We start from the raw sequence: 26,599 nt of genomic DNA on the forward strand, positions 1-26,599 counted from the left end.
ATCAATCTCTGCCTTAAATACACCCAATGACTTGGCCTCCACTGCTGCCTGTGGCAACAAATTCCATAGATTCACCACCCTCTGACTGAAAAATTTTTTTCGCATTTCTGTTCTGAAAGGGCGCCCTTCAATCCTGAAGTCATGCCTTCTCGTACTAGACTCCCCCATCATGGGAAACAACTTTGCCACATCCACTCTGTCCATGCCTTTTAACATTCGAAATGTTTCTATGAGGTCTCCCCTCATTCTTCGAAACTCCAAGGAATACAGTCCAAGAGCGGACAAACGTTCCTCATATGTTAACCCTTTCATTCCCGGAATCATTCTAGTGAACCTTCTCTGTATCCTCTCCAACGTCAGCACATCCTTTCTTAAATAAGGAGACCAAAACTGCCCACAGTACTCCAAGTGAGGTCTCACCAGCGCCTTATAGAGCCTCAACATCACATCCCTGCTCCTATACTCTATTCCTCTAGAAATGAATGCCAACATTGCATTCGCCTTCTTCACGACACCGATGTTGTCCAAGGGAAGGGCATTAGGACCCATACAGCTTGGCACCGGTGTCGTCACAGAGCAATGTGTGATTAAGTGCCTTGCTCAAGGACACAACACGCTGCCTCGGCTGGGGCTCGAACTCACGACCTTCAGGTGGCTAGTCCAATGCCTTAACCATTTGGCCACGTGCAATATATAAAATATACTATAAATTACAATAAGAAATGTTATACAAAATAAATAAGTAGTGCAAACGGAGTACAAAACAGTGAGGTGGTGTTCGTGGACCATTCAGCAATGAAACGTTGAATGTGTGTCTCCAGTCTCCTATACCTCCTCCTGGATGGTGGTAATGAGAAGAGGGCATGTCCTGGGTAGTGGGGGTCTTTAATGTTGGATGCTGTCTTTTTGAGGCATTGCCTTTTGAAGTTGCTCCCCATGCAGGTTTCTGAAGCTCCCAAGGGGACAACCCAAGTTTGTTCTACATCTCCTCATTACACCTGGTAAATCCTCTTCTCCATATCCTTCTCAGAAGTGTCCATTTAACTCTCATTTCCCATTCTCAGGGGAAAGCGTGCCCGTCCTGAAGACCAGCCTCCCAAACCCTTCCAGGAGCGGGGGAACTGTGCAGGAGGAGGTGTACAACCCGGAAAACCACAAGCGCCACACGCTCTTCTGCGGAACAGCTGTGGTCCAGACCCGGTTTTATGCCGGAGAGCCAGTGAAAGCCGTCGTTGTCTGCACAGGTAGCGGGGCAGGGAATGGAGGAGGGAAGGGGAGAGAGTAGGGAGTTGGGGGGGTTGGGAGCAAGGGGGGTCAGGGGTGAGAGAGAGCAAGGAGACCAGGGAGTGGAAGAGAGCAAGGGGTTTGGGGTAGGAACATGTGGGAGGGGGTCAAGGGGAAGTGCAGAAGAGGGTTGGGGGAGAGAGTAAGGAGTTTGGGGAAAGGGTGAGGAGAGTGAGGGGTTCGGGATGGAGAATGAGGTATGGTGAGGGAGAGAGAGAGGATGTCGGGGTGAGAGGGAGATTTGACAGGGGTAGAGAGTGATGGTGAATATTAGTGGTTGGTGGAGTAGTAGCTGCTGGCTGTACAGGTGGCAGGAAAAGGAAGCTGGAGAGGATGGAGGTTGGGGTGGGATGTTCACAGCCCACGAAGATGGCAGTCTCTCCCCCTCTAAGTGACCGCATCCTCAAATGTCAGGAACACCCTGGGCTTCCCTCAGCCTCTGAAACCTGCACCTTTCCTTGCTCCCCTCCTGCAGGTTTCTACACTTTGAAGGGGCAGCTGGTTTGCTCAATCCTGTACCCAAAGCCGACTGACTTCAAGCTGTACCGGGATGCCTACCGCTTCCTGCTCTGCCTGGTGTGTGTGGCTGGGATCGGTGTAGTCTTCAGCATCGTGAGGAGCAGCCTGCTGGGGGTGCGTAGCCTCCCCTCCTTCCCCCGATCAAGGGACAGCAAGCCTGGGGTGGCAAGAGTTGCTCACTCCATGGCCCTAGTTAACTGGGGAGAACCACTACCCCTGTTGCCTTGGAGCTGACAGGCATGGGGTCCGCTGGAAATCACGTGATATCCCCAGGAACATGGCACAGTGAAGACACTTTATCAATCCTGGCCTCTGGCGGGGTGGGGATGTGTGTGTATGTGTTTGTGTTTGTCTGTGTGTGTGTGTAGATTGCATGCTCTCTGGGGTGGAGGGTTGAGGGAGGGAGTGCTTGGAGGGTTCAGGGAGGAGAAGAGTGGTTGGAGGATGGAGGGGGTGGTTGGAGGGATGAAGGATGAAGAGGGGGAGGTTGGAGGTTTGAGGGATGGAGAGGGGGAGATTGGAAGGGTGAGGGATGGAGAGGGGGAGGTTGGAAGGTTGAGGAATGGAGAGGGGAGGTTGAAGGGTTGAGGGATGTAGGGGAGGGTTGAGGGATGGAGAGGGGGAGGCTGGAGGGTTGAGGGATGGAGGGGGAGGTTGGAGGGTTGAGGGATGGAGAGGGGAGGTTGGATGGGTGAGGGATGGCGAGGGGGAGGTTGGAGGGTTGAGAGATGGAGAGGGGAGGTTGGAGGGTTGAGGGATGGAGAGGGGGAGGTTGGAGGGTTGAGGGATGGAGAGGAAGAGGTTGGAGGGTTGAGAAATAGAGAGGGGGAGGTTGGAGGGTTGAGGGATGGAGAGGAAGAGGTTGGAGGGTTGAGGGATGGAGGGGGAGGTTGGATGGATGACGGATGGAGGGGGGAGGCTGGAGGGTTGAGGGATGGAGAGGGGATGTTGGAGGGTTGAGAGATGGAGAGGGGAGGTTGGAGGGTTGAGGGATGGAGAGGGGGAGGTTGGAGGGGTGAGGGATGGAGAGGGGGAGGTTGGAAGGTTGAGGGATGGAGAGGGGGAGGTTGGAGGGTTGAGAGATGCAGAGGGAGGTTGGAAGGTTGAGGAATGGAGAGGGGAGGTTGGAAGGTTGAGGGATGGAGAGGGGGAGGTTGGAGGGGTGAGGGATGGAGAGGGGGAGGTTGAAGGGGTGACGGATAGAGAGGGGGAGGTTGGAGGGTTGAGGGATGGAGAGGGGGAGGTTGGAGGGTTGAGTGATGGGGAGGAGGAGGTTGGAGGGGTGAGGGATGGAGAGGGGGAGGTTGGAAGGTTGAGGGATGGAGAGGGGGAGGTTGGAGGGTTGAGGGATGGAGGGGGAGGTTGGATGGGTGAGGGATGGAGAGGGGGAGTTTGGAGGGTTGAGGGATGGAGAGGGGGAGGTTGAAAGGTTTAGGGATGGAGAAGGGGAGGTTGGAGGGTTGAGGGATGGAGGGGAGGTTGGGTGGGTGAGGGATGGAGAGGGGGAGGTTGGAGGGTTGAGAGATGGAGAGGGGGAGGTTGGAGGGGTGAGGGATGGAGAGGGGGAGGTTGGATGGGTGAGGGATGGAGAGGGGGAGTTTGGAGGGTTGAGGGATGGAGAAGGGGAGGTTGGAGGATTGAGGGATGGAGAAGGGGAGGTTGGAGGATTGAGGGATGGAGAGGGGAGGTTGGAGGGTTGAGGGATGGAGAGGGGAGGTTGGATGGATGACGGATGGAGGGGGGAGGCTGGAGGGTTGAGGGATGGAGAGGGGATGTTGGAGGGTTGAGAGATGGAGAGGGGAGGTTGGAGGGTTGAGGGATGGAGAGGGGAGGTTGGAGGGTTGAGGGATGGAGAGGGGGAGGTTGGAGGGGTGAGGGATGGAGAGGGGAGGTTTGATGGGTGAGGGATGGAGAGGGGGAGTTTGGAGGGTTGAGGGATGGAGAGGGGGAGGTTGGAGGATTGAGGGATGGAGAGGGGAGGTTGGAGGGTTGAGAGATGCAGAGGGAGGTTGGAAGGTTGAGGAATGGAGAGGGGAGGTTGGAAGGTTGAGGGATGGAGAGGGGGAGGTTGAAGGGTTGAGGGATGGAGAGGGGAGGTTGGAGGGGTGAGGGATGGAGAGGGGGAGGTTGGAAGGTTGAGGGATGGAGGGGGGAGGTTGGATGGGTGAGGGATGGAGAGGGGGAGGTTGGAGGGTTGAGGGATGGAGAGGGGGAGGTTGGAGGGTTGAGTGATGGGGAGGAGGAGGTTGGAGGGGTGAGGGATGGAGAGGGGGAGGTTGGAAGGTTGAGGGATGGAGAGGGGGAGGTTGGAGGGTTGAGGGATGGAGGGGGGAGGTTAGATGGGTGAGGGATGGAGAGGGGGAGTTTGGAGGGTTGAGGGATGGAGAGGGGGAGGTTGAAAGGTTTAGGGATGGAGAAGGGGAGGTTGGAGGGTTGAGGGATGGAGGGGAGGTTGGGTGGGTGAGGGATGGAGAGGAAGAGGTTGGAGGGTTGAGAGATGGAGAGGAGAGGTTGGAACGTTAAGGGATGGAGATGGGGAGGTTGGAGGGTTGAGGGATGGAGAGGGGGAGGTTGGAAGGTTGAGGAATGGAGGGGGGGAGGTTGGAAGGTTGAGGAATGGAGAGGGGAGGTTGGAGGGTTGAGGGATGGAGAGGGGGAGGCTAGAGGGTTGAGGAATGGAGGGGAGATTGGAGGGGTGAGGGATGGAGAGGGGAGGTTGGAGGGGTGAGGGATGGAGAGGGAGGTTGGAAAGTTGAGGAATGGAGAGGAGAGGTTGGAAGGTTAAGGGATGGAGATGGGGAGGTTGGAGGGTTGAGGGATGGAGAGGGGGAGGTTGGAAGGTTAAGGGATGGAGGGGGAGGTTGGAGGGGTGAGGGATGGAGAGGAGGAGGTTGGAGGGTTGAGAGATGGAGAGGGGAGGTTGGATGCGTGAGGGATGGAGAGGGGGAGGTTGGAGGATTGAGGGATGGAGAGGGGGAGGCTAGAGGGTTGAGGGATGGAGGGGAGATTGGAGGGGTGAGGGATGGAGGGGGAGGTTGGAGGGGTGAGGGATGGAGAGGGGGAGGTTGGAGGGATGGAGAGGGGAGGTTGGATGGGTGAGGGACTCAGAGGAGGAGGTTGGAGGGTTGAGAGATGGAGAGGGGAGGTTGGATGCGTGAGGGATGGAGAGGGGGAGGTTGGAGGGTTGAGGGATGGAGAGGGGGAGGCTAGAGGGTTGAGGGATGGAGGGGGAGGTTGGAGGGGTGAGGGATGGAGAGGCGGAGGTTGGAGGGATGGAGAGGGGAGGTTGGATGCGTGAGGGATGCAGAGGGGGAGGTTGGAGGTTTTAGAGATGGAGAGGGGAGGTTGGATGCGTGAGGGATGGAGAGTGGGAGGTTGGAGGGTTGAGGGATGGAGAGGGGGAGGTTGGAGGGTTGAGGGATGGAGAGGGGGAGGTTGGAGGGGTGAGGGATGGAGAGGGGAGGTTGGTGGGTTGAGGGATGGAGAGGAGGAGGTTGGAGGGGTGAGGGATGGAGAGGGAGGTTGGAAGGTTGAGGAATGGAGAGGGGAGGTTGGAAGGTTGAGGGATGGAGGGGGGAGGTTGGATGGATGAGGGATGGAGGGGGAGGTTGGAGGGTTGAGGGATGGGGAGAGGGAGGTTGAAGGGGGTGGTTGAAGTGTTTCGGGATGGAGAGGGGGAGGTTGGAGGGTTGAGGGATGGAGAAGGGAGGTTGGAAGGTTGAGGGATGGAGGGGGAGGTTGGCGGGTTTTGGGATGGAGGGGGGAAGTTGGAGGGTTGAGGGATGGATGGGGGAGGTTGGAGGATTGAGGGTTGGAGGGGGGGTTGGATGGGTGAGGGATGGAGAGGGGAGGTTGGAGGAGTGAGGGATGGAGAGGGGGTGGTTGGAAGGTTGAGGAATGGAGAGGGGAGGTTGGAGGGTTGAGGGAGAGGGGGAGGCTAGAAGGTTGAGGGATGGAGGGGGAGGTTGGAGGGGTGAGGGATGGAGAGGTGGAGTTTGGAGGGTTGAGGGATGGAGAGGGGAGGTTGGATGGGTGAGGGATGGAGAGGGGGAGGTTGCAGGGTTGAGAGATGGATAGGGGAGATTGGATGGATGAGGGATGGAGAGGGGGAGGTTGGAGGGGTGCGGGATGGAGGGGGGAGGTTGGAAGGTTGAGGAATGGAGAGGGGAAGTTCGAGGGTTGAGGGTTGGAGGGGAGGGTTGAGGGATGGAGAGGGGAAGGCTGGAGAGTTGAGGGATGGAGGGGTGAGGGATGGAGAGGGGGAGGTTGGAGGGTTGAGGGATGGAGAGGGGAGGTTGGATGGGTGAGGGATGGAGAGGGGGAGGTTGGAGGGTTGAGGGATGGCGAGGGGGAGGTTGGAGGGTTGAGGGATGGAGAGGGGGAGGTTGGAGGGGTGAGGGATGGAGAGGGGAGGTTGGAGGGTTGAGGGATGGAGGGGGGAGGTTGGAGGGGTGAGGGATGGAGAGGGAGGTTGGAAGGTTGAATGGAGAGAGGAGGTTGGAAGGTTGAGGGATGAAGGGGGGAGGTTGGATGGATGAGGGATGGAGGGGGAGGTTGGAGGGTTGAGGGATGGAGGGGGAGGTTGGAGGGTTGAGGAATGGAGAGGGGGGGTTGGAGGGTTGAGGGATGGAGAGAGGGAGGTTGGAAGGTTGATGGATGGAGGGGTTAGGTTGGAGGGTTGAGGGATGGAGGGGGGAAGTTGGAGTGTTGAGGGATGGAGGGGGGAGGTTGGATGGATGAGGGATGGAGGGGGGAGGTTGGAGGGTTGAGGGATGGAGAGGGGGAGGTTGGAGGGTTGAGGGATGGAGAGGGGGGAGGTTGGAGGGGTGAGGGATGGAGAGGGGAGGTTGGAGGGTTGAGGGATGGAGGGGGGAGGTTGGAGGGGTGAGGGATGGAGAGGGAGGTTGGAGGGTTGAGGGATGGAGAGGGGGAGGTTGGAAGGTTGAATGGAGAGAGGAGGTTGGAAGGTTGAGGGATGAAGGGGTAGGTTGGAGGGGTGAGGGATGGAGAGGGGGAGGTTGGAGGGTTGAGGGATGGAGGGGGAGGTTGGAGGGGTGAGGGATGGAGAGGGAGGTTGGAGGGTTGAGGGATGGAGAGGGGGAGGTTGGAAGGTTGAATGGAGAGAGGAGGTTGGAAGGTTGAGGGATGGAGAGGGGAGGTTGGAAGGTTGAGGGATGGAGGGGTTAGGTTGGAGGGTTGAGGGATGGAGAGGGGGAGGTTGGAGGGTTGAGGGATGGAGGGGGGAGGTTGGAGGGGTGAGGGATGGAGAGGGAGGTTGGAGGGTTGAGGAATGGAGGGGGGGTTGGAGGGTTGAGGGATGGAGAGGGGGAGGTTGGAAGGTTGAATGGAGAGAGGAGGTTGGAAGGTTGAGGGATGGAGAGGGGAGGTTGGAAGGTTGAGGGATGGAGAGGGGGAGGTTGGAGGGTTGAGGGATGGAGAGGGGAGGTTGGATGGGTGAGGGATGGAGAGGGGGAGGTTGGAGGGTTGAGGGATGGCGAGGGGGAGGTTGGAGGGTTGAGGGATGGAGAGGGGGAGGTTGGAGGGGTGAGGGATGGAGAGGGGAGGTTGGAGGGTTGAGGGATGGAGGGGGGAGGTTGGAGGGGTGAGGGATGGAGAGGGAGGTTGGAAGGTTGAATGGAGAGAGGAGGTTGGAAGGTTGAGGGATGAAGGGGGAGGTTGGATGGATGAGGGATGGAGGGGGAGGTTGGAGGGTTGAGGGATGGAGGGGGAGGTTGGAGGGTTGAGGAATGGAGAGGGGGGGTTGGAGGGTTGAGGGATGGAGAGGGGGAGGTTGGAAGGTTGAGGGATGGAGGGGTTAGGTTGGAGGGTTGAGGGATGGAGGGGGGAAGTTGGAGTGTTGAGGGATGGAGGGGGGAGGTTGGATGGATGAGGGATGGAGGGGGGAGGTTGGAGGGTTGAGGGATGGAGAAGGGGAGGTTGGAGGGTTGAGGAATGGAGAGGGGGAGGTTGGAGGGTTGAGGGATGGAGAGGGGGAGGTTGGAAGGTTGAGGGATGGAGGGGTTAGGTTGGAAGGTTGAGGGATGGAGAGGGGGAGGTTGGAGGGTTGAGGGATGGAGAGGGGGAGGTTGGAGGGGTGAGGGATGGAGAGGGGAGGTTGGAAGGTTGAGGGATGGAGGGGTTAGGTTGGAGGGTTGAGGGATGGAGAGGGGGAGGTTGGAGGGTTGAGGGATGGAGGGGGAGGTTGGAGGGGTGAGGGATGGAGAGGGAGGTTGGAGGGTTGAGGAATGGAGGGGGGGTTGGAGGGTTGAGGGATGGAGAGGGGGAGGTTGGAAGGTTGAATGGAGAGAGGAGGTTGGAAGGTTGAGGGATGGAGAGGGGAGGTTGGAAGGTTGAGGGATGGAGGGGGGAGGTTGGAGGGTTGAGGGATGGAGAGGGGAGGTTGGATGGGTGAGGGATGGAGAGGGAGGTTGGAGGGTTGAGGGATGGAGAGGGGGAGGTTGGAAGGTTGAATGGAGAGAGGAGGTTGGAAGGTTGAGGGATGAAGGGGGGAGGTTGGAGGGGTGAGGGATGGAGAGGGGGAGGTTGGAGGGTTGAGGGATGGAGGGGGGAGGTTGGAGGGGTGAGGGATGGAGAGGGAGGTTGGAGGGTTGAGGGATGGAGAGGGGGAGGTTGGAAGGTTGAATGGAGTGAGGAGGTTGGATGGTTGAGGGATGGAGAGGGGAGGTTGGAAGGTTGAGGGATGGAGGGGTTAGGTTGGAGGGTTGAGGGATGGAGAGGGGGAGGTTGGAGGGTTGAGGGATGGAGGGGGGAGGTTGGAGGGGTGAGGGATGGAGAGGGAGGTTGGAGGGTTGAGGAATGGAGGGGGGGTTGGAGGGTTGAGGGATGGAGAGGGGGAGGTTGGAGGGTTGAGGGATGGAGAGGGGAGGTTGGATGGGTGAGGGATGGAGAGGGGGAGGTTGGAGGGTTGAGGGATGGCGAGGGGGAGGTTGGAGGGTTGAGGGATGGAGAGGGGGAGGTTGGAGGGGTGAGGGATGGAGAGGGGAGGTTGGAGGGTTGAGGGATGGAGGGGGGAGGTTGGAGGGGTGAGGGATGGAGAGGGAGGTTGGAAGGTTGAATGGAGAGAGGAGGTTGGAAGGTTGAGGGATGAAGGGGGGAGGTTGGATGGATGAGGGATGGAGGGGGAGGTTGGAGGGTTGAGGGATGGAGGGGGAGGTTGGAGGGTTGAGGAATGGAGAGGGGGGGTTGGAGGGTTGAGGGATGCAGAGAGGGAGGTTGGAAGGTTGAGGGATGGAGGGGTTAGGTTGGAGGGTTGAGGGATGGAGGGGGGAAGTTGGAGTGTTGAGGGATGGAGGGGGGAGGTTGGATGGATGAGGGATGGAGGGGGGAGGTTGGAGGGTTGAGGGATGGAGAAGGGGAGGTTGGAGGGTTGAGGAATGGAGAGAGGGAGGTTGGAGGGTTGAGGGATGGAGAGGGGGAGGTTGGAAGGTTGAGGGATGGAGGGGTTAGGTTGGAGGGTTGAGGGATGGAGAGGGGGAGGTTGGAGGGTTGAGGGATGGAGAGGGGGAGGTTGGAGGGGTGAGGGATGGAGAGGGGAGGTTGGAGGGTTGAGGGATGGAGGGGGGAGGTTGGAGGGGTGAGGGATGGAGAGGGAGGTTGGAGGGTTGAGGGATGGAGAGGGGGAGGTTGGAAGGTTGAATGGAGAGAGGAGGTTGGAAGGTTGAGGGATGAAGGGGTAGGTTGGAGGGGTGAGGGATGGAGAGGGGGAGGTTGGAGGGTTGAGGGATGGAGAGGGGGAGGTTGGAGGGGTGAGGGATGGAGAGGGAGGTTGGAGGGTTGAGGGATGGAGAGGGGAGGTTGGAAGGTTGAGGGATGGAGGGAGGTTGGAGGGTTGAGGGATGGAGAGGGGGAGGTTGGAGGGTTGAGGGATGGAGGGGGGAGGTTGGAGGGGTGAGGGATGGAGAGGGAGGTTGGAGGGTTGAGGAATGGAGGGGGGGTTGGAGGGTTGAGGGATGGAGAGGGGGAGGTTGGAAGGTTGAATGGAGAGAGGAGGTTGGAAGGTTGAGGGATGGAGAGGGGAGGTTGGAAGGTTGAGGGATGGAGAGGGGGAGGTTGGAGGGTTGAGGGATGGAGAGGGGAGGTTGGATGGGTGAGGGATGGAGAGGGGGAGGTTGGAGGGTTGAGGGATGGCGAGGGGGAGGTTGGAGGGTTGAGGGATGGAGAGGGGGAGGTTGGAGGGGTGAGGGATGGAGGGAGGTTGGAGGGTTGAGGGATGGAGGGGGGAGGTTGGAGGGGTGAGGGATGGAGAGGGAGGTTGGAAGGTTGAATGGAGAGAGGAGGTTGGAAGGTTGAGGGATGAAGGGGGGAGGTTGGATGGATGAGGGATGGAGGGGGACGTTGGAGGGTTGAGGGATGGAGGGGGAGGTTGGAGGGTTGAGGAATGGAGAGGGGGATTCGAGGGTTGAGGGATGGAGAGGGGGAGGTTGGAAGGTTGAGGGATGGAGGGGTTAGGTTGGAGGGTTGAGGGATGGAGGGGGGAAGTTGGAGTGTTGAGGGATGGAGGGGGGAGGTTGGATGGATGAGGGATGGAGGGGGGAGGTTGGAGGGTTGAGGGATGGAGAAGGGGAGGTTGGAGGGTTGAGGAATGGAGAGGGGGAGGTTGGAGGGTTGAGGGATGGAGAGGGGGAGGTTGGAAGGTTGAGGGATGGAGGGGTTAGGTTGGAAGGTTGAGGGATGGAGAGGGGGAGGTTGGAGGGGTGAGGGATGGAGAGGGGAGGTTGGAAGGTTGAGGGATGGAGGGGTTAGGTTGGAGGGTTGAGGGATGGAGAGGGGGAGGTTGGAGGGTTGAGGGATGGAGGGGGGAGGTTGGAGGGGTGAGGGATGGAGAGGGAGGTTGGAGGGTTGAGGAATGGAGGGGGGGTTGGAGGGTTGAGGGATGGAGAGGGGGAGGTTGGAAGGTTGAATGGAGAGAGGAGGTTGGAAGGTTGAGGGATGGAGAGGGGAGGTTGGAAGGTTGAGGGATGGAGAGGGGGAGGTTGGAGGGTTGAGGGATGGAGAGGGGAGGTTGGATGGGTGAGGGATGGAGAGGGGGAGGTTGGAGGGTTGAGGGATGGCGAGGGGGAGGTTGGAGGGTTGAGGGATGGAGGGGGGAGGTTGGAGGGGTGAGGGATGGAGAGGGAGGTTGGAGGGTTGAGGGATGGAGAGGGGGAGGTTGGAAGGTTGAATGGAGAGAGGAGGTTGGAAGGTTGAGGGATGAAGGGGGAGGTTGGAGGGGTGAGGGATGGAGAGGGGGAGGTTGGAGGGTTGAGGGATGGAGGGGGGAGGTTGGAGGGGTGAGGGATGGAGAGGGAGGTTGGAGGGTTGAGGGATGGAGAGGGGGAGGTTGGAAGGTTGAATGGAGAGAGGAGGTTGGAAGGTTGAGGGATGGAGAGGGGAGGTTGGAAGGTTGAGGGATGGAGGGGTTAGGTTGGAGGGTTGAGGGATGGAGAGGGGGAGGTTGGAGGGTTGAGGGATGGAGGGGGGAGGTTGGAGGGGTGAGGGATGGAGAGGGAGGTTGGAGGGTTGAGGAATGGAGGGGGGGTTGGAGGGTTGAGGGATGGAGAGGGGGAGGTTGGAAGGTTGAATGGAGAGAGGAGGTTGGAAGGTTGAGGGATGGAGAGGGGAGGTTGGAAGGTTGAGGGATGGAGGGGGAGGTTGGAGGGGTGAGGGATGGAGAGGGAGGTTGGAGGGTTGAGGAATGGAGGGGGGGTTGGAGGGTTGAGGGATGGAGAGGGGGAGGTTGGAAGGTTGAGGGATGGAGGGGTTAGGTTGGAGGGTTGAGGGATGGAGGGGGGAAGTTGGAGTGTTGAGGGATGGAGGGGGGAGGTTGGATGGATGAGGGATGGAGGGGGGAGTTTGGAGGGTTGAGGGATGGAGAGGGGGAGGTTGGAGGGTTGAGGAATGGAGAGGGGGAGGTTGGAGGGTTGAGGGATGGAGAGGGGGAGGTTGGAAGGTTGAGGGATGGAGGGGTTAGGTTGGAGGGTTGAGGGATGGAGAGGGGGAGGTTGGAGGGGTGAGGGATGGAGAGGGGAGGTTGGAGGGGTGAGGGATGGAGAGGGGGAGGTTGGAAGGTTGAGGAATGGAGGGGGGAGGTTGGAGGGTTGAGGGATGGAGGGGGGAGGTTGGAGGAGTGAGGGATGGAGAGGGGGAGGTTGGAAGGTTGAGGGATGGAGGGGTTAGGTTGGAGGGTTGAGGGATGGAGAGGGGAAGTTGGAGGGGTGAGGGATGGAGAGGGGGAGGTTGGAAGGTTGAGGAATGGAGGGGGAGGTTGGATGGGTGAGGGACGGAGGGGGGAGGTTGGAGGGTTGAGGGATGGAGAGGGGGAGGTTGGAGGGTTGAGGGATGGAGAGGGAGAGGTTGGAAGGTTGAGGGATGGAGAGGGAGAGGTTGGAGGGTTGAGGGATGGAGGGGGGAGGTTAGAGGGTTGAGGGATGGAGGGGGGAGGTTGGAGGAGTGAGGGATGGAGAGGGGGAGGTTGGAAGGTTGAGGGATGGAGGGGTTAGGTTGGAGGGTTGAGGGAGAGGGGAAGTTGGAGGGGTGAGGGATGGAGAGGGGGAGGTTGGAAGGTTGAGGAATGGAGGGGGAGGTTGGATGGGTGAGGGACGGAGGGGGGAGGTTGGAGGGTTGAGGGATGGAGAGGGAGGTTGGAGGGTTGAGGGATGGAGAGGGAGAGGTTGGAAGGTTGAGGGATGGAGAGGGAGAGGTTGGAGGGTTGAGGGATGGAGAGGGGGAGGTTAGAGGGTTGAGAGATGGAGAGGGGAGGTTGGAGGGTTGAGGGATGGAGAGGGGGAGGTTGGAGGGTTGAGGGATTGAGGGGGGAGGTTGGATGGGTGAGGGATGGAGAGGGAGAGGTTGGAGGGTTGAGGGATGGAGAGGGGGAGGTTAGAGGGGTGAGGGATGGAGAGGGGGAGGTTGGAAGGTTGAGGGATGGAGGGGGAGGTTGGAGGGGTGAGGGATGGAGAGGGAGAGGTTGGAGGGATGAGGGATGGAGAGGGGGAGGAGGGAGCACTTGGAGACAGGGATGGAGGGAGATTGGGGATGCTGACCGCTCCTACCTTTGGGTGCTAGGAGGAGACGGAGCGCATCATCATCGAGGCTCTGGACATTATCACCATCACGGTCCCCCCAGCACTCCCGGCTGCCATGACTGCGGGCATCATGTACGCACAGAACCGGCTGAAGAAGATGAGGATCTACTCTATCAGCCCCCAGCGCATTAATATGTGCGGCCAGCTGAACCTGGTCTGCTTTGACAAGGTTAGTGTCCCAGCGGATCGGTGGTTGGGGGGTGGGGGGAAGAATGGACCCCATGACACCGTGATGAAGGGACGAGGGCCAAACTACTTCACATCTCTCAGCTGTAAGGGTACTGTGGGTTGAGCCACTACCTCAGAGACCAGGGTTTGATCCCAACTTCCAAAACTGGGATGTGTGTATGAAGATATGTGTTTGTGTGTCCCTGTGTGGAGTCTGCACGTTCTCCCTGTGACTGCATAGGTTTCCAGTGACATCCCAGGGTCTGTGAATTAAATGCCCCCCAATGTGTGAGCGAGGGGTAGAGTCTGTGCAAAGAATAGAATGGAATCAGTATAAATAGCTGATTGGTATGGACTCGGTACTTTAGGGCCTGTTTCCGTACCATACGACTATAAGGAAAACTTCACCAGCCTAAACGATTGAATGGGCCCTTGTTAAATCATCCCACCTTCCCATCCCTTCTCCCTTCTCTCCAAACTCTCACATTTTCCTCTTGTTATTCAGACAGGAACCTTAACTGAGGACGGCCTGGACATCTGGGGCTTCCTTCGAGCTCAGGAGGGCAGGTAGTGTCTCCAGGGTGATAGTGGGGTTGGGAATTGGCCAGCCTGCACCAGGAGGCTGGAGGGAGGTCTTCGAGGGGGTGGGAAAATGGGATGTCTAAGCATAGCAATAATCTGGTTGTGTATAACTGATCCAGTGATCACAAGCATGCGTCCATGGGGACCTGAACCAGTCATGCAATTGTAGTTCCCATAGTGGAATTGTCACCTCATTATACGAGGGATATAAGGAAAGATAGGGTAAATGCAAGCAGGCTTTTTCCACTGAGGTTTGGGTGGGACTACAACTAGAGGTCATGGTTTAAGGGTGAAAGGTGAAAAGTTTAAGGGGAACATGAAGGGAAACTTCTTCACTCAAAGGGTTATGAGAGTGTGGAACGAGCTGCCAGAGCAAGTGGTGCATGCGAGCTCGATTTCAATGTTTAAGAGAAGTTTGGATAGGTACGTAGATGGCAGGGTTATCAAGAATTATGGTCCCGGTGCAGGTTGATAGGAGTAGGCAGTTTAAATGGTTTAAACCATCTTAAAGGCCTGTTTCTGTGCCTTACCTTCCTATGGAAGCTTTACCTGGATTAGAGAGCATGTCTTGTGAGGATAGGTTGAACGAGCTAGGGCTCTGGAACGGAGGAATATGAGAGGTGCTTGAGGTTATAAGAGGCCTTGATAGAGTAAACAGCCAGTACCACCTTCCCAGGACCGCAAAGGTCCATTCCATTTAAGGAGTGTGGAGGAAAATTTAGGGGAGATTTAGGTTTTGACACAGTTGTGGATGCCTGAAACACACTGCAAGTATTGGTGGTTGAAGCTGATGCATCAGGGACATTTAAGAGACTTGGGTATGGTCAGTGGGTTAATTGATCCAGGTGAGGGTGAGGCAGTCAAAAGTTCAAAGTGAATTTTATCGAACTACATATATGTCACAACATACAACCCTGAGATTCATTTTCCTGTGGGCAGGAATCTATAGAATAGTAACTATAACAGGGTCAATGAAAGATCAACCAGATTGTAGAGGACAACAAACTGTGTAAATGCTAGTATAAATAAATAGCAATAAATCATGAGAACATGAGATAATCAGCTAAAATCCTTAAAGTAAGATCATTGGTTGTGGGAACATTTCAATGATGGGGCAAGTCTGTGTAACTATCCACTTTTGTTCAAGAGCCTGATGGTTGAGGGGTAGTAAGTGTTCTAGAACCTGGTGGTGCAAGTTCTGAGGCTCTTGTACCTTCTACCTGATGGCAGCAGTGAGATGATTAGATAGGTAGATACTTTATTGATCCCAAAAGAAATTAGTGTCACAGTAGCATTACAAGTGTACAGATATAAAAGTATTAGAAGAAAAGTAAAGAAAGAATAAAAGTTACCTCAAACAGTCTAACAGGAGGGGGGTCATCACTTCCCTGGCTATAGGTTGACATTATAAAGCCTAATGGCCGAGGGTAAAAATGACCTCACATAGTGCTCTTTGGAGCAGCACAGTTGTCTTCGTCTGTTACTAAAAGTGCTCTTCTATTCAGCCAAGGTGGCATGCAGAGGGCGAGGAACATTGTCTAGAATTGCCAGGATTTTCCTTTGTTCTGCCACAGCCTCCAGAGTGTCCAGTTTGATTCTTATATCAGAGCTAGCCTTTCTAATCAGTTATTGAGCCTGTTGGCATCATCCATGTTGATGCCATTTCCCCAGCACCACCACAAAGAAGATTGTACTGGTGACAACAGACTGGTAGAACATGTGAAGGAGAGGCCTGCTTACTCCAAAAGGCTTCAGTCTCCTCATGAAGTAGAGGTGACTCTGGCCCTTCTTGTACACAGCCTCTGTTATTGCTCCACTCTTCTGTCATCTCATTGCACCCCCAGGTACTTGTAGGTCCTCACCACATCCATGTCCTCACCATTAACAGTAACATGGAGCAGTGCAGGCTTGGTCTTCCTAAAGACCATCACTATCTCCTTTATCTTACTCTTAGAAGAGAGCATGTCCTGTGTGGTGAGGATCTCTGATGATGGATGCTGCTTTGTTGTGACAGCATTTCATGTAGACGTGCTCAATGGTTGAGAGGGCTGTACCTGTGATGTACTGGGCCAAATCCATTACATATTGTAGGATTTTCCGTTCAAGGGCTTTGGTGTTTCCACAATAGGCTGTGATGCAGCCAGTCAATACATTCCCTACTACACGTCTATAGAAGTTTGTCAAAGTTTTAGATGTCATGCTGAATATCTGCAGACTCCTAAGGAAGTAGAGCTGCTGCAGTGAGGGTGAGGGTGAGGCTGTCGGGGAGGGGGTGGGGTTTGATGCAGATATGGAGTAAATAATTTACAGGAAAAATTAAGCAAGAGATAGTCACTCGCTGAGCAGGTGTTGACTGTATGGGTCAAATGTAAAGAGAGCTGACAGAAGGGTGGGACTTGGTGATCACTGTCAGCCAATACAGTTCTCTGTCTCAGCAGGTTCTTCTCCTTGGAGCCCGACGTGGCCACCCAGAGCCTTACTCGGTCCTGCTTCGTTGCCGCCATGGCGACCTGCCATACTCTGACGAACATTGATGGGAAGCTGTCTGGAGATCCCCTGGACTGCAAGATGTTCGAAGCGACTGGATGGGTGAGGAGGCTCACGGTGGACAAAAACACTCCCCTCCCCCAATCTGAGACTGTCCATCACAGTGTCCCTTCTTTAATCCCCCTCCTCCACGCTCCTGTCCATGTTGCCTGCTTCCAACCTTAGAATCCTTGTGCAATGATGCCTTTATCAACTTGGCTTTGTACAGCATACTTGGAGTATGACCATACTTGGAGTTTTGTGAGTTTTGGCTCCTTATCTATGAAAGGATGTGCTGACATTGGAGAGGGTCCAGAGGGGATTCACAAGAATGATCCCAGGAATGAAATGGTTAATCTATGAGGAGTGTTTGATGGCTCTGGGCCTGGAATTTAGAAGAATGAGAAGGGATCTCATTGAAACCTATCGAATGTTGAAAGGCCTAGATGGAATGGACGTGGAGAGGATGTTGCCTATAGTGGGCAAGTGTAGGACGAGAGGGCACAGCCTCAGAACAGAAGGACGTCCCTTTAGGACAGAGGTGAGGAGGAATTTCTTTAGCCAGAGGGCGGTGGATCTGTGCAATCCATTGCTACAGACGGCTGTAGAGGCCAAGTCGATAGGTGTATTTAAGGTAGCATTTGATAGGGCTGAAGTGAATTTTCATGTAATTTAGTGTTTTATGTTCTAACCTCCATAGGACCATGAGACATAAAAGCAGAATTGGTCAATTTGGCACATTAAGTCTGCTCTCCCATTCTATCATAGTTTTCTTTTTCAATATTCTTCCATCTTCTCCCTGTAACACTTAACTCCCTTACCAAGCTATCAATCTCCACTGCCTTAAGTACACCCATCAATTTCAGAATCAGAATCAGGTTTAATATCACTGGCATATGTCGAGAAATTTGTGAAGTTTGTGGCAGCACTACAATGACGTACATGATAAATATAGAAAAAAGCTGAATTACAGTAAGTGTGTGTAGAAATAGTTAAATAGTGCAAAAACAAATAAAAAGTAGTGAGGTAGTGTTCATGGGTTCAATATCCATTCAGAAATTAGGTGACAGAGGGGAAGAAGCTGTTCCTGAATCACTGAGTGTGTGTCTTCAGGCTTCTGTGCCTCCTTCCTGATGGTAACAAAGAGAAGAGGGCGTTGCCTGGGTGGTGGGGGTCCTTAATGATGGACGCTGCCTTTTTGAGGACTACTCCTTGAAGATGTCCTGGGTACAATGGAGGCTAGTGCTCATGATACAGCTGACTAATTTTGCAAATCTCTGCAGCTTACTTTCATCCTGTGCATTCACACCCCCCCCCCGACCAAATATTGGACAGTGATGCGGCAGTTAGAATGCTCTCCACAGTTCATCTATAGAAATTTTTAAGCGTTTTAGGTGACATGTAAAGTTTCCTCAAGCTTCACATGAAATATAACCACTGACTTGCCTCCTTTATAGCTGCATCGATACATTGGGACCAGGTTAGAACCTCAGAGGTATTAACACCCAGGATATTGCTCGCTCTCTCTACTTTTGATCCCTCTGTGAGGATTGGTTTGTGTTCTCTCATCTTGCCCTTCCTGAAGTCCACAATCAGCTCTTTGATCTTACTGATGTTGAGTGCCAGGTGGTTGCTGTGACACCACTTGGCCTCTACAGCGCTCTTTTTCACACACACTTTGCCGGGCCTTTCAATATTCAGCAAGTTTCAATGTTATCTCCCCCTCATTCTTTTCAACACAGGCCTAGAGAGACAGCACACATTCCTCGTTCATTAAGCCTGAGAAAGTCTAGGGATGCTGGAAATCTAACACAATGCTTCCAAAATGCTGGAGGAACTCAGGTCAGGCAGCATCTATGAAAATAAATAAACAGTCAACGTTGCAGGCCAAGACTTTTCATTGGGACTAGAAAGGAAGGGGAAGGCATCGCTATTAAAGAGGTGGGGAGAGGTGAAGGAGTATAGCTGAGGGGTGGGGGGGGGAGGTGAAGGAGGATAGCTGAGGGGGTGGGGGGGAGGTGAAGGAGGATAGCTGAGGGGGTGGGGGGGAGGTGAAGGAGTATAGCTGAGGGGGTGGGGGGAGGTGAAGGAGGATAGCTGAGGGGGTGGGGGTGAGGTGAAGGAGGATAGCTGAGGGGGTGGGGGTGAGGTGAAGGAGGATAGCTGAGGGGGTGGGGGGAGGTGAAGGAGTATAGCTGGGGGTGGGGGGAGGTGAAGGAGGATAGCTGGGGGGTGGGGGGAAGGTGAAGGAGGATAGCTGAGGGGGTGGGGGGGAGGTGAAGGAGTATAGCTGAGGGGGTGGGGGGAGGTGAAGGAGGATAGCTGAGGGTGGGGGGGAGGTGAAGGAGGATAGCTGAGGGGGTGGGGGGGGAGGTGAAGGAGGATGGCTGGAAGGTGATAGGTGAAGCCAGGTGGTTGGGAAGGGTCAAGGGCTGGAGAAGAAGGAATCTGAAAGAGAGAAGAGTGCACCATAGGAGAAAGTGGAGGGGGAGGGGACTCAGGGGAAGTGATAGGCAGGTGAGAAGAGGTAACAGGCCAGAGTGGGGAATACAAGAAGAGCAGAGAGGGAGGGGAAAATTTTACTGAAAGGAGAAATCAATGTTCATGCCATCAGGTTGGAGTCTCTCCAGAAAGAATATAAGGTGTTGCTCCTCCACCCTGAGGGTGACCTCATTTCGCACAAGAGGAGCCGTGGACTGACATGTAGGAATGGGAATGGGAATTGGAATTAAAATGTTTGGCCACCAGGAAGTTCTGCTTTTGGCGGATGGAACACGGGCTCAACAAAACAGTCCCCCAATTTACGACAGGCCTGGCCAATGTAGAGGAGGCCACATTGGGAGCAGCAGACACAACAGAACGACCTCAGCAGATTTGCAGGTGAAGTGTTGCTTCACCTGGAAGGACTGTTTGGGCTCTGAAAGCAGGTGGAGGAGCTGTTCATTCCTGGGATCAATCTTCTGAACATTTTGCACCGTCTCTAGGGAGAAACACATCCCAGAATTGCTCTCAATATTCCAAATGTGATCTGACCAACAGCAGTATGTCCAAGCATAAACTCGACACCTGCCAAATGGCCTTCTGTGTCATTAAAAAAAAAGCCCTGTGAGCAGGAAAAATTTACTTTTGATATTGTTTTCTCAAGTTGATGCTGGAACCAGTTACAGTTCTCCAGCTAAGCATTTCCTCTCGAAGCGAGTGCTAACATTCCCGCCTACCTCTCCTTTCTCTCTATCCTGGCAGGTCCTGGAAGAGCCCACGGCTGAAGAGACGGCCCTGCACGACCAGATTATGCCTACCGTTGTGCACCCGCCCCGGCAGTCATCCTCTGCCGCGCCCAGCTGCGGCGATGCCGACTTGGTAGGTGGTAGTGGGTACAGTTGGGAAAGAGTTTATCTCACTCGTGGCATAAAGCGAAGCAGTCTAAATCATTTTTATTATCACTGACATACTGAGAATTTTTTTTGTTTTGTAGAGGTGTTATATTGCAGGATATAGAGAATAAGTTAGAAAAAAATAACAGTGTGAAAAATTAGGTGATATTCATCAGTTCATGGACTATTCATAAACCGGATGGTGGATGTCTTCAGGCTACATCGGGAGTACTGCATACAGTTCTGGTCGTCACACTATAGGAGGGATGTTGAAGCTTTGGAGAGGGTGCAGAAGAGGTTTACCAGGATGCTGCCTGGATTTGAGGGGCTCTGCTATCACGAGAGGCTGGGTTGTTTTCTCTGGAGAGCTGGAGGCTGAAGGAAGATCTGATAGAGGTTTATAAGATTATAAGGTAGAGAAGACAGGAACTACCTCCCTAGGGTAGAAAAGGTATCTTCTCCCCGGGGCAGCATGGTAACGTAGTGGTTAGCATAATGCTTTACAGTACCAGTGACATGGGTTCAACTCTCACTGCTGTCTGTAAGGAGTTGGTAAGTTCTCCACGTGACCATGTGGGTTTCCTGCAGGTGCTCAGGTTTCCTCCTTGAGTGCGTGTGTGTGGTTCTCCCATTTTTCATGATCTGAAAGGTTGCTAATTCTTGGTACAATGGTGCAGTGGCACAATTTACAATAAGCTGCCTCCGATCCATCAGCAGCCTTTTGGATCCATACAAATGTTTCTTCCCATTTGCTACTGTACTTACGATTGCTGTCATAAGAAGCTTTCCATTTCTCTGACAACATGACGAATGGTGTTGATAAGAAATGATTTATAAAAACAACCGAAGGCATCACAGTTTCACCACAAAACGTTATTACGTATAGAAAGTACACTTCACGGTCGATCAGTATGATTATAAATCACATCCAAACACTTTGGAGGTCCGAGAAAAACTGCACCCACCCGGACGGGTCGGCACGTGACCGTGTTGCGGACTTGCTGGTTGGCGCCTTCTTGCCCAGACTCTTGGCAGCAGAAATATTGCCAAATGTAATTGACCAAAAAACATTTTCCTTAAAGGAAAATGTTTTAGAAAACGGATGTTATGTAATTTTTGTGCAGATAATCTTAGCATGTAAAAAGCCAGGGAAAAGCCAAAAAGCCAAATGAATTTTCTGACACCAACCAAATTGGGGGGGAAAGCCAGATTTCTGGAATTTGCCACCAGAAAAGCCAATCTGGTAACCCTGACTGACGCCAGGCAGACAGTCTCTGAAGAGTATTGATAATGGCTGGGGTCACCTGTCTTGTAAAGACACTGTCCAGAAGAAGGCAATGACAAACCACTTCTCTAGAAAAGTTTGCCCAGAAGCAATCATGGTTATGGAAAGACCATGATCAACCACATCATACAACACGGCACATGATGCCGACAATAGATAGGATAAATACCTGCAGATTTTTCCCTTGAGGTTGGGTGAGACTAGATCGAGGGTCATAGCTGTGGGGCGAAAGAGGAAATATTTAAGGAGAACCAGAGGAGGATCTGCTTCACTCAGAAGATGGTGAGAGTGTGGCTGGAGCTGTCAGAGGAAGTGTTGGATACGGATTCGATTCCCACATTTAAGTGAAATTTTGATAAGTACATGACTGGGAGGAGTATGGAGGGCTGTGGCCTATCGCAGGTCAATGAGACCAAGCAAAATAACAGGTAGTCATGGACTAGATGGGCCGAAGAGGTTGTTTCTGTGCTGTAGTGCTCTGTGTCTATGCTGCCTTCTTGACTGTGATGCTCAAAGTACATTTATTATCAGAGTATGTGTAAATTGTACAACCTTGAGATTCATCTCCTTACAAGTAGCCATGAAAGGAAAAAACTAATTAATTAATTAATTAATTAATTAATTAATACAAACACAAAACCATTTGGCCCCTCATCACAGTTCCAATTTTCAGGTTAATCTTTTTTTTGTAATATAATTTTTATTGAATTTTCAAAAAGAATACATGAAAAAATAGAATCTACCCTCCCCCCTCCCCTTAACCCTCTCCCCCCCCCATATATAGTCCTACCTAAAAAGAAAGAAAAAGAAAAAAAAAAGAAAAGAACCACCTGGGTATTGGAAGGTTTCCACATGCTCCATGGGATTCAAAATAAATTTGGTATAATTATTCGTTATTTTCCCCAAGTGACCAAAATCTTTATCGGAGCACTTAAATATGCCATCCTATCTTTTGTAAATAAGGGCGCCAAATATTCAAAAATGTTACATATTTATCTCTTAAATTATAAGTAATTTTTTCGAGTGGAATAGAACTAGCCATTTCATTATTCCAACGATCCATACTTAAATACGAATCCGATTTCCAAGTAACTGCTATAGTCTTAGCTACTGCCAATGCAATTTTTATAAATTCTTTCTGATATTTATTCAATTTAAGTTTCGGTTTTATCCCTTCAATATCACCTAATAAAAATAATACAGGGTTATGTGGAAGTTGAGTTGCAGTAATTTGTTCCAATAAGATTCTTAAATTTATCCAAAAGGGTTGAATTTTAAAACAAGACCAAGTAGAATGTAAAAAAGTACCAATTTCCTGATTACACCGAAAACATTTATCAGATAGATTTGAATTTAATCTATTTATTTTTTGCGCTGTAATATATAATTGGTGTAAAAAATTATATTGTACTAATCTAAGTCGAACATTTATTGTAGTTGTCATACTGTCTTGACAGGTTAATCTTTAGCCTGAAGACGAAGTTATCGTCATCTACACAAGTTCACATATGTATAGGTGCAATGGCAAAATTGCTTGCAGCTGCATCACGGGCACAGAGCGCTAGACACCCAAAATTCACAGGAAAAATATAGACATAAATTATACATAATTTTTACAAGGAAGTCCGTTGTAGTACAAAGTCGTGACAGTGTTGCTTTACCGAGGTAGTGATAAGGGATGTGCCGGTTGGTTTAAGAACCGAATGGTTGAAAGGAAGTAGCTGTTCCTGAATCTGGTGGTGTGGGACTTCCGGTTTCTGTAACTCCTACTGGGAAGATAGTACCACATTTGTGCATATCCCTCGATGTTCTTAATATATGATTCTCTCAGAATCAGAACTGGGATGATCAGAAGTGGAAACCGTGAGCAATTTCAAGTTCCTAGGTGTTAATATCTCTGACCCAGCAATCCTGGACCCAGCATATCAATACAGCTACAAGCAAGGCACAACAGCGGCTATATTTCATTAGGAATTTGAGAAGATTTGATATGTCACCAAAAACACTCAAATTTCTACAGATGTACTGTGGAGAGCATTCTAACCAGCTTCATCACCGTCTGGTGGGGAAGGGCCTACTGCACAGGACCAAAATAATTTGCAGAGAGTTGTAAATTTTGTCAGCTTCATCAAGGGTACTAGCCTCCGTAGTATCCAGAACATCTTCAAGGAGCGATTCTTAAAAAGGCGGCATCCATCATTAAGGACCCCAGCACCCAGGACATGCCTTGTTCTCACTGTTACCATCAGGAAGGAGGTACAGAAGCCTGAAGACACACACTCAGTGATTCAGGAACAGCTTCTTCCCCTCTGCCATCAATTTCTGAACGGACATTGAACCCATGAACACCACCTCGCTACTTTTTTTTATTTCTGTTTTTGCATTACTAATTAAATTGGAGTTGTATAGTTAGAGACCTGGGGCAATCATACCCTCTGGGTAGGCAAGTTCTTAGTCGTTAAAAGCTGGCCCCTTGATGAATGTAATGGTGATGACACCTTTTCTTTTCCAGTGTTACCGTGAAATGAGATTCATTCTAATGACCACGGCACAGTGGTGCAGCGGGTAAAGCCTCACCGCTCCAGAGACCCTGGGTTCGATCCTGACCTTGAGTGTGTGTGTGTGGTTTGCGCATTCTGGGACATGTGGGTGTTCTGCTTCTTAAAGGCATGGTCAGTGGGTTCATTTACCGCTGTAAATTGCCCCTAGTGTGTGGGCAAAGGGTAGAATTTGGGAGGAGGTTAATGGGAATGTGGTGAGAATTTTTTTTAAATGGATTAGTTTGAACAGTCAACAAAGTGTAGATGGGCTGAATGGCTGCTTGTTTCCATGCTGGATAACTCCCATCACTCAGGATAATGTCATTTGGAAGTCAGTTCCATAAGTCAGTCTCCATTTGGGCTGCAAGGTGCCTGTCAGTGCTGTGACCCTTCATTGCCCTTCATTGTCTGCTGTTTAACAGTCGGTGTCCACACACACACACACACCCCACATCTTCCCCAGGGAAGGTCCTAGATTAAGTTTCTCCTTGTTTCAACCAAACCCCGAAAACACAGCCAACAGCACCACCTAGTGGCATCAACTGAAGAAGCATCCAGCCAACTCTTTTTTTCACCACTGCTTCCTCACAACTATGCATTCTGTTGAATATCAAACTTCAAAGTAAATTTGATTATCAGAGTACATATATGTTACCACATATATCCCTGAGATTCATTTTCCTGCAGGCATAATCAGCAAATCTAGAATAGTAACTGTAACAGGATCTATGAAAGATCAACCAGAGTGTAGAAGACAATACACTGTGCAAATGCAAATATAAATAAGTAGCAATAAAAAACAAGAGCATGAGACAATGAAATAAAGAGTCCTTAAAGTGAGATCATTGGTTGTGGGAACATCTCAGTGGATGGGCAAGTGAGTGTAGTCAACCCCTTTTGTTCAAGAGTTTAATGGTTGTTGGGTAGTAACTGTTTCTGAACCGGGTGGTGTGAATCCTCTGGCTCTTGCACCGTTTACCTGTTGGCAGCAGCAAGGAAAGAGCACGGCCTGTGTGGTGGGGGTCGGTGATAATGGATGCTGCTTTTCTACAACAGTGTTTCATGTAGGCGTGCTCAGTGGTTGGGAGGGCTTTACTGGTGATGGACTGGGCCATATCTACTATCTTTTGTAGGATTTTCCATTCAAGGGCATTGGTGTTTCCATACCAGGCTGTGATGCAGCCAGTCAATGTACTCTCCACTACACATCTATAGAAGTTTGTCAGAGTTTTAGATGTCATGCTGAATCTCTGCAGACTCCTAAGGAAATAGAGGTGCTGCCGTGCTGTATCACAGAATGAATAGTGTTATAGTATAGTAAAACCCACACACTGGGGGACAATTTACAAAGGCCTGAAGCCCCACGCCTCCAAGTTCAACCACAGCTTCTTCCCCACCCCCACCGCCATCATAGTCTTGAACATACTTGGAAAAATGCTGATTCTAGTTTAGACTGCATTTCCCTCAACTTGCACTAATGTTAAATCTTATTTTTGTTTATTTTGCCATGTAAATTATTTATAATTTATGTTTGTGGTGCTGCTGCTCCCAAAAGCTAATATTTGTGGTATTTATACCTTAGGTATGTGTGCCCATGACAGTATACTGGATTGATTAACCCACTGCCCCGTATCTCATTAGGATGTAGGAGTAAACCAGAGCACCCAGAGGGAGGTCATGGTAATTGCGCGCGCGTGCTCACGCACACACACACACACACACACACACACACACACACACACAGTGTGACGAGAGGCCTAGGCGAGGATGGTAAGCTCCCAAGTGCTGGAGTATCCGAGACTAGAATCGAGACCCAATTTTGAGACTGAGATGACAACAGGGTTCTTGACTAGATACCAGATGAGAATCCAATCGAGACAGAAATCCTAAAAGCAATCACAGACTGAACCAAAGTTGAGCTGACAATTGAGCCCCGAACCTGAGTTCAGGTGCTCTTTATATATCCAAGTCTTGGTGCCAAAACATGGCCACCGATTAGCAGAGCGGGCCAGAATCTTTAAAGGGGCCATACTCTGAAGAATTGAAGAGTCTAAACCCCAGAGGCTGGCGAGGTCGTGTGTGTATAATAACATTGGCATCAAATCAGGGTCCCTGGAGCTGGGAGGCAGAGGCTCTACCCACTCTGCCATAGATCTATTTGATTGGGAAATGGAAACAGAGCACATTAACCATCATAGACTTTGTTAATAACAGTGTAACAAGGGTAACAAGGGTAACAGAGAACTTGTTTGTAACATTTCTTTGGTTAGTAATAATTCTTTCTCTTTCTCTCCTTTCTGCAGGAGCTTCAGGAGCTGATGGTGAGTGTCACACTGTGCTCTCTGTGTCACATTATAGGTCCTTGTACATCATCCCAGGGAGGACTGGGTCAGGTAGCCTTTGCTGTTTGTAACATTGGTGTGGTGAGGCTGGTACTGTGATTTCACCCTTAACATAGACCTGAGCTTCTCCTCCAGGTGAATTACACAATTAAAGGTGTAGACTATTTTCTAAACAGAGAGCAAATTCACAATCAGAGGTGAAAAGTGTTCTGGTGCAGGATTCCCTGAAGTTGCATGTTGAGTCATAGTCATACTTTATTGATCCCAGGGGAAATCGGTGACAAGGAAGGCAAATACAGTGTTATCATTGTACACACACGACTAATTAAAAAATTATCAACCTCCGTTTTAAATATACCCATTGACTTGGCCTCTACAGCTGCCTGCGGCAACGAATTCCACAGATTCACTGCCCTCTGCCATAAAAAGAAATTGCTTCTCATCTCCATAATTCATTGAAAGTGGTGTCACAGTAAATAGGGTTGTAAAGAAAGCTTTTGGTACATTGGCCTTCATAAATCAAAGTACAGGAGATGGGATGTTGTGTTGAAGTTATATAAGATATTAGTGAGGCCTTATTTGGAGTATTGTGTTCAGTTTTGGTCATCTAACTACAGGAAAGTTGTAAATAAGGTTGAAAAGGTACAGAGGAAATTTACAAGGATGTTGTCAGGTCTGGAGGACTTGAGTTATAAGGAAAGATTGAATAGGTTAGGACTGTATTCTTCCAGAACGTAGAAGGTTGAGAGGAGATTTGATAGAGGTATACCGAATTATAAGGGGTACAGATAGGGTAATCGCAAGCAGGCTTTTTCCACTGAGGTTGAGTGGAATTATAACCAGAGGTCATGGGTTAAGGGTGAAAAGTTTAAGGGGAACATGAGGGAAATTTCAG

At 51.8% G+C, this 26,599-nt stretch overlaps 1 protein-coding gene across 1 annotated transcript in view; it reads left to right on the plus strand.

Moving 5' to 3' along the window:
* Positions 1-26,599, plus strand: part of LOC134346940 (polyamine-transporting ATPase 13A3-like) — a 139,560-nt gene that overhangs the window by 64,996 nt on the left and 47,965 nt on the right. Inside the window, exons 11-17 of the mRNA XM_063048816.1 lie at positions 1,065-1,244; positions 1,760-1,917; positions 12,868-13,056; positions 13,561-13,622; positions 16,076-16,226; positions 19,407-19,523; positions 25,666-25,683. Of these exons, the coding sequence (XP_062904886.1) occupies positions 1,065-1,244; positions 1,760-1,917; positions 12,868-13,056; positions 13,561-13,622; positions 16,076-16,226; positions 19,407-19,523; positions 25,666-25,683 (875 nt within the window). The remainder of the gene's footprint in view (positions 1-1,064; positions 1,245-1,759; positions 1,918-12,867; positions 13,057-13,560; positions 13,623-16,075; positions 16,227-19,406; positions 19,524-25,665; positions 25,684-26,599) is intronic.

This window comes from Mobula hypostoma, chromosome 5 (genome assembly GCF_963921235.1).
Source record: "Mobula hypostoma chromosome 5, sMobHyp1.1, whole genome shotgun sequence".
In the NCBI taxonomy this organism is placed as follows: domain Eukaryota; kingdom Metazoa; phylum Chordata; class Chondrichthyes; order Myliobatiformes; family Myliobatidae; genus Mobula; species Mobula hypostoma.